General features: G+C 42.5%; 1 protein-coding gene across 2 annotated transcripts in view; it reads left to right on the forward strand.

Moving 5' to 3' along the window:
- Positions 1 to 2,961: 2,961 nt before the first annotated feature.
- The window catches only part of LOC109885613 (neuronal acetylcholine receptor subunit alpha-3), a 21,929-nt gene continuing 17,390 nt past the window's right edge, over positions 2,962 to 7,500 (forward strand). Inside the window, exons 1-2 of one of the 2 annotated variants that reach the window (XM_031816226.1) lie at positions 2,962 to 3,099; positions 6,612 to 6,656. In XM_031816226.1, the coding sequence (XP_031672086.1) occupies positions 3,079 to 3,099; positions 6,612 to 6,656 (66 nt within the window). In that variant the 5' untranslated portion in view covers positions 2,962 to 3,078. The remainder of the gene's footprint in view (positions 3,100 to 6,611; positions 6,657 to 7,500) is intronic. The other variant, XM_031816225.1, reaches the window with a different exon arrangement.

Raw genomic sequence — 7,500 nt, forward strand, 5'->3', positions numbered from 1 at the left:
TGTCACCGTGCAACTAGAGGAGACAAAACTCTAGATCATCTTTACCTACAGACAGCGATGCTTACAAACTCTAGATTACCTTTACTCTACAGACAGCAATGCTTACAAAACTCTAGATCATCTTTACTCCACACACAGCAATGCTTACAAAACTCTAGATCATCTTTACTCCACACACAGCGATGCTTACAAAACTCTAGATCATCTTTACTCCACACACAGCGATGCTTACAAAACTCTAGATCATCTTTACTCCACACAGCGATGCTTACAAAACTCTAGATCATCTTTACTCCACACAGCGATGCTTACAAAACTCTAGATCATCTTTACTCCACACACAGCGATGCTTACAAAACTCTAGATCATCTTTACTCCACACAGAGATGCTTACAAAACTCTAGATCATCTTTACTCCACACACAGCGATGCTTACAAAACTCTAGATCATCTTTACTCCACACAGCGATGCTTACAACAAAACTCTAGATCATCTTTACTCCACACACAGGCGATGCTTACAAAACTCTAGATCATCTTTACTCCACACAGCGATGGCTTACAAAATCTAGATCATCTTTACTCCACACAGCGATGCTTACAAAACTCTAGATCAACTTTACTCCACACAGCGATGCTTATAAAACTCTAGATCATCTTTACTCCACACAGCGATGCTTACAAAACTCTAGATCATCTTTACTCCACACAGCGATGCTTACAAAACTCTAGATAATCTTTACTCCACACAGCGATGCTTACAAAACTCTAGATCATCTTTACTCCACACTCAGCGATGCCTACAAAACTCTAGATCATCTTTACTCCACGCTGCGATGCCTACAAAACTCTAGATCATCTTTACTCCACGCTGCGATGCTTACAAAAACTCTAGATCATCTTTACTCCACACTCAGCGATGCTTACAAAACTCTAGATCATCTTTACTCCACACACAGCGATGCTTACAAAACTCTAGATCATCTTTACTCCACGCTGCGATGCTTACAAAACTCTCTAGATCATCTTACTCCACACAGCGATGCTTACAAAACTCTAGATCATCTTTACTCCACACAGCGATGCTTACAAAACTCTAGATCATCTTTACTCCACACAGCGATGCTTACAAAAACTCTAGATCATCTTTACTCCACACAGCGATGTTTACAAAACTCTAGATCATCTTTACTCCACACTCAGCGATGCCTACAAAACTCTAGATCATCTTTACTCCACACAGCGATGCTTACAAAACTCTAGATCATCTTTACTCCACACAGCGATGCTTACAAAAACTCTAGATCATCTTTACTCCACACAGCGATGCTTACAAAACTCTAGATCATCTTTACTCCACACAGCGATGTTTACAAAACTCTAGATCATCTTTACTCCACACTCAGCGATGCCTACAAAACTCTAGATCATCTTTACTCCACACACAGCGATGCTTACAAAACTCTAGATCATCTTTACTCCACACACAGCGATGCTTACAAAACTCTAGATCATCTTTACTCACGCTGCGATGCTTACAAAACTCTAGATCATCTTTACTCCACACAGCGATGCTACAAAACTCCAGATCATCTTTACTCCACACAGCGATGCTTACAAAACTCTAGATCATCTTTACTCCACACAGCGATGCTTACAAAACTCTAGATCATCTTTACTCCACACAGCGATGCTTAAAAAACTCTAGATCATCTTTACTCCACACAGCGATGCTTACAAAACTCTAGATCATCTTTACTCCACACACAGCGATGCTTACAAAACTCTAGATCATCTTTACTCCACACACAGCGATGCTTACAAAACTCTAGATCATCTTTACTCCACACAGCGATGCTTACAAAACTCTAGATCATCTTTACTCCACACAGCGATGCTTACAAAACTCTAGATCATCTTTACTCCACGCTGCGATGCTTACAAAAATTCTCACTCACTCTCCATTTGGCAAATCTAACCACAAGTCCAACCTCCTGATTCCTGCTTACAAGCAAAAACTCAAACAGGAAGTTCCAGTGACACGCTCAAGAAGGAAGTGGTCCAATGAACGGTTGCTAAGCTACAGGACTGTTTCGCTAGCACAGCCTGGAATATGTTCCGGGATTCATCCGATGACATTGAGGAGTAATACCACCTCAGTCATCAAATGTATTAATACATTTAATAAGTGCATCAATGATGTCATCCCCACAGTGACCGTACGTACATTTCCCATCCAGAAGCCATGGATTACAGGCAACATCCACACTGAGCTAAAGGCTTGAGCTGCCGCTTTCAAGGAGCTTGACACTAATCCAGACACTTATAAGAAATCACTCTACAACCTCCGCTGAGCCGTCAAACAGAGAAAATGTCAATACAGGACTAAGATCGAATCCTACTACTACGCCGGCTCTGATGCTCGTCGGATGCAAAAGAGAAACCAAGCCGTGAGCTGCCCTGTTGCGAGAGCCTGCCAAATGCCTTCCAAGCTCGTTTCGAGGCGAGCAACACTGAATCATGCATGAGAACACCAGCTGTTCTGGATGACTGTGTGATCATGCTCTCTGTAGCCGATGTGAGTAAGATCTTTAAATAGGTTAACATTCACATTCCTCTCTCTGTGTCTCTGTTAGTGACACAGTCTGATTCTGGGTTCAGCTGCTAATGTTGGTAAACTTGACCAAATACAATCAAAGGATCAACAGTGAGTGAAGTGAATTGTAATTTTTCAGTTTTGCTAACAGCAGGTGACACCAAGACATAGAAACAGGAAAAGGGTCTGTATACTGATTCTATTTATCTTCTTTCTCTCTCTTCAACCCCTCCCCCTCTCCCCCCCCCTCCCCCTCTCCTTCTCCATTTCTTTCCAACTCCCCCTTTCCCTCTCCCCTCCCCTCCCACTCTCCTCTCCCCCTCTCCTCCATTTCTTTCCTACCCCCTCTCTCCTCCCTCCAGACTGCTTTCTCCTCTAAAGGGGAGGACAGGTTGTTCAGGAGGCTGTTCCGGAGGTACAACCAGTTTATCAGGCCGGTGGAGAACGTCTCAGACCCCGTCACCGTGGAGTTTGAGGTTTCCATGTCACAGCTCGTAAAAGTGGTAAGTCACACACACACACAGATGTACACACACAGGCACGCATGCACACACAAATACACACAAACAAGAGTGAATGCACACACGTACCTGAGCATACACACAGAAACACACCATGTACCGTGCACAGATAAACACACAAACACAAACACACACCCACATTCCATTAGCTTTTCTCTGATGAATGAGAGTAATGTGGTCAGAATCTAATCTCACTAAAAGTGCCCACTCAGCTGAGTGGTGTGTGTGTGTGTGTGTGTGTGTGTGTGTGTTGTGTGTGTGTGTGTGTGTGTGTGTGTGTGTGTGTGTGTGTGTGTGTGTGTGTGTGTGTGTGTGTGTGTGTGTGTGTGTGTGTGTGTGTGTCTGTGTGTGTGTGTGTCTGTGTCTGTGTGTGTGTGTGTGTGTGTGTGTGTGTACCTGCACTCATCTGCTCTGTGAATAATGCCCCTGCTTTAGTCAGATTAGATTTCTCTCACGTAAAGAACAGAATAGAGGACAAAGGCCACCTTGGGAAGATAACAAAGGCTGGTTCAAAGTGAATGAAACAATCAGGTTATAAACCTATTGTCAGGGTAAAGCTTGGATTAAGACCAATATGCAGGTGGGCAGTTTACTGCTATGACGATTAGGAATGAGTGACACATCAGCACTGTCAGCAGATGATCTTAGGTCCGTGTGTGTGTGTGCCTGCCTGTGTGTGTTGAGGGGAACAGGGTCATTGACTTCCACCTGAATACTACTACTGCAGCTGTCAGCCAATTCAGGCCTGTTAGTCGGTTATTTACATGTTTTTAATTGAACCGTTATTTAACTAGGCAAGTCAGTTCAGAACAAATTGTTGTTTACAATCACGGCCTACACCGGCCAAACATGGACGATGCTGTATGGGACTCCCAATGACGGCCTACACCGGCCAAACATGGACGATGCTGTATGGGACTCCCAATCACGGCCTACACCGGCCAAACATGGACGATGCTGTATGGGACTTCCCAATGACGGCCTACACCGGCCAAACATGGACGACGCTGGGCCCAATTGGTGCGCCGCTGTATGGGACTCCCAATGACGGCCGGTTGTGATACAGCCTGGTAGTCATTCTGTCATGTCAGTCAAACCAAGCCTTAAGAATGGGAGGGAAAGGATAAGAGATAGAGGCTCAAATCCATTCTAATTCTACCCCAGTTAAATTCTAATTCTACCCCAGTTACAATTCTAATTCTACCCAAGTTACATTCTAATTCTACCCCAGTTACAATTCTAATTCTACCCAAGTTACAATTCTAATTCTACCCCAGTTACAATTCTAATTCTTACCCAAGTTACAATTCTTAATTCTAACCCCAGTTACAATTCTAATTCTACCCAGTTACAATTCTAATTCTACCCCAGTTACAATTCTAATTCTAACCCCAGTTACAATTCTAATTCTACCCCAGTTACAATTCTAATTCTACCCCAGTTACAATTCTAATCTACCCCAGTTACAATTCTAATTCCACTCCAGTTACAATTCTAATTCTACCCATATATAGGGAATATTTAGTTAAGTAGTGCACTATATAGGGAATAGGTAGTTAAAGTAGTGCACTATATAGGGAATAGGTAGTTAAGTAGTGCACTATATAGGGAATAGGTAGTTAAGTTAGTGCACTATATAGGGAATAGGTAGTTAAGTAGTGCACTATATAGGGAAATAGGTAGTTAAGTAGTGCACTATATAGGAATAGGTAGTTAAGTAGTGCACTATATAGGGAATAGGTAGTTAAGTAGTGCACTATATAGGGAATAGGTAGTTAAGTAGTGCTCTATGTAGGGAATATGTAGTTAAGTAGTGCACATATAGGGGAATAGGTAGTTAAGTAGTGCTCTATGGTAGGGAATAGGTAGTTAAGTAGTGCACTATATAGGGAATAGGTAGTTAAGTAGTGCTCTATGTAGGGAATAGGTAGTTAAGTAGTGCACTATATAGGGATAGGTAGTTAAGGTAGTGCTCTATGTAGGGAATAGGTAGTTAAGTAGTGCACTATATAGGGAATAGGTAGTTAAGTAGTGCTCTATGTAGGGAATAGGTAGTTAAGTAGTGCTCTATGTAGGGAATAGGTAGTTAAGTAGTGCTCTATGTAGGGGAATGGGTAGTTATGAAGTGCTCTATGTAGGGAATAGGTAGTTAAGTAGTGCTCTATGTAGGGAATAGGTAGTTAAGGTAGTGCACTATATATATTTTTTTTATTTACCTTTATTTAACTAGGCAAGTCAGTTAAGAACAGATTCTTATTTTCAATGACGGCCTGGGACAGTGGGTTAACTGCCTGTTCAGGGGGCAGAACGACAGATTTGTACTAGTCAGCTCGGGATATGAACTTGCAACCTTTCGGTTACTAATCCAATGCTCTAACCACTAGGCTACCCTGCCGCCCCTATATAGGGAATAGGTAGTTAAGTAGTGCACTATATAGGGAATATTTAGTTAAGTAGTGCACTATATAGGGAATAGGTAGTTAAGTAGTGCACTATATAGGGAATAGGTAGTTAAGTAGTGCACTATATAGGGAATATTTAGTTAAGTAGTGCACTATATAGGGAATAGGTAGTTAAGTAGTGCACTATATAGGGAATAGGTAGTTAAGTAGTGCTCTATGTAGGGAATAGGTAGTTAAGTAGTGCTCTATGTAGGGAATAGGTAGTTAAGTAGTGCTCTATGTAGGGAATAGGTAGTTAAGTAGTGCTCTATATAGGGAATAGGTAGTTAAGTAGTGCTCTATGTAGGGAATAGGTAGTTAAGTAGTGCTCTATGTAGGGAATATGTAGTTAAGTAGTGCTCTATGTAGGGAATAGGTAGTTAAGTAGTGCTCTATATTAGGAATAGGTAGTTAAGTAGTGCTCTATGTAGGGAATAGGTAGTTAAGTAGTGCTCTATGTAGGGAATAGGTAGTTAAGTAGTTCACTATATAGGGAATGGGTAGTTATGAAGTGCTCTATATAGGGAATAGGTAGTTAAGTAGTGCTCTATGTAGGGAATAGGTAGTTAAGTAGTGCTCTATGTAGGGAATAGGTAGTTAAGTAGTGCACTATATAGGGAATAGGTAGTTATGAAGTGCTCTATGTAGGGAATAGGTAGTTAAGTAGTGCACTATATAGGGAATTGGTAGTTAAGTAGTGCACTATATAGGGAATAGGTAGTTATGAAGTGCTCTATGTAGGGAATAGGTAGTTAAGTAGTGCACTATATAGGGAATGGGTAGTTATGAAGTGCTCTATGTAGGGAATAGGTAGTTATGAAGTGCTCTATGTAGGGAATAGGTAGTTATGAAGTGCTCTATGTAGGGAATAGGGACGTAGCTGAGTTTTTCAGTTGTTAGAGGTGACATTTAATAAGATTACTCCCACTGTTTGACTGGTTATCTGACTGCGGTGGCTGTGTATGGCACAAATAGGAATAGTACACACACAGTCATTGCACAAACACACACACACTGCCGTAGGCTAACCTATGGTCTGTTTCTTGTCTGTAGGATGAAGTGAATCAGATCATGGAGACAAATCTGTGGCTGAGACACGTAAGTACACACACACACACACACACACACACACACACACACACACACACACACACACACACACACACACACACACACACACACACACACACACACACACACGCACACAACAATGATCTTATTGATGACTAATATGTTCCCTCAGAGGTCTACTAGGGGATGGGGTGAGGCAGGGATGGGGTGAGGCAGGGAGGGGAGGGAGGGAGCTGTCTGATTTTATTCATGTCAAACATCAATATGAATGGAGGACCCTTGCTTCCACTGTGTGTGTACGTGGCTGCGTTCATGTGTGTGTGTGTGTGTGTGTGTGTGTGTGTGTGTGTGTGTGTGTGTGTGTGTGTGTGTGTGTGTGTGTGTGTGTGCCTTTGAGATAGTGTGTCCATCTGTGTAGAGACAGTCATCCAGTCCATAATCAATATGCTTCACTGTGGCCATGCTACACTGAACAGAGCCTATGGAGGATCTATGGCCCCCTGTCATGAACTACTGACCTCTAGATAGCCAGGTGACTTCCCTGGAACTACATGAACTACTGACCTCTAGAGAGCTAGGTGACTTCTCTGGAACTACTGACCTCTAGATAGCTAGGTGACTTCTCTGGAACTACTGACTAGAGAGCTGGTGACTTCTCTGGAACTACATGACCTACGGACCTCTAGAGAGCTAGGTCACTTCTCTGGAACTACATGAACTACTGACCTCTAGAGAGCTAGGTGACTTCTCTGGAACTACATGACCTACTGACCTCTAGAGAGCTAGGTGACTTCTCTGGAACTACTGACCTCTAGAGAGCTAGGTGACTTCTCTGGAACTACATGACCTACTGACCTCTAGATAGCTAGGT

Source organism: Oncorhynchus kisutch, unplaced genomic scaffold (genome assembly GCF_002021735.2).
Source record: "Oncorhynchus kisutch isolate 150728-3 unplaced genomic scaffold, Okis_V2 scaffold765, whole genome shotgun sequence".
Lineage (NCBI taxonomy): Eukaryota > Metazoa > Chordata > Actinopteri > Salmoniformes > Salmonidae > Oncorhynchus > Oncorhynchus kisutch.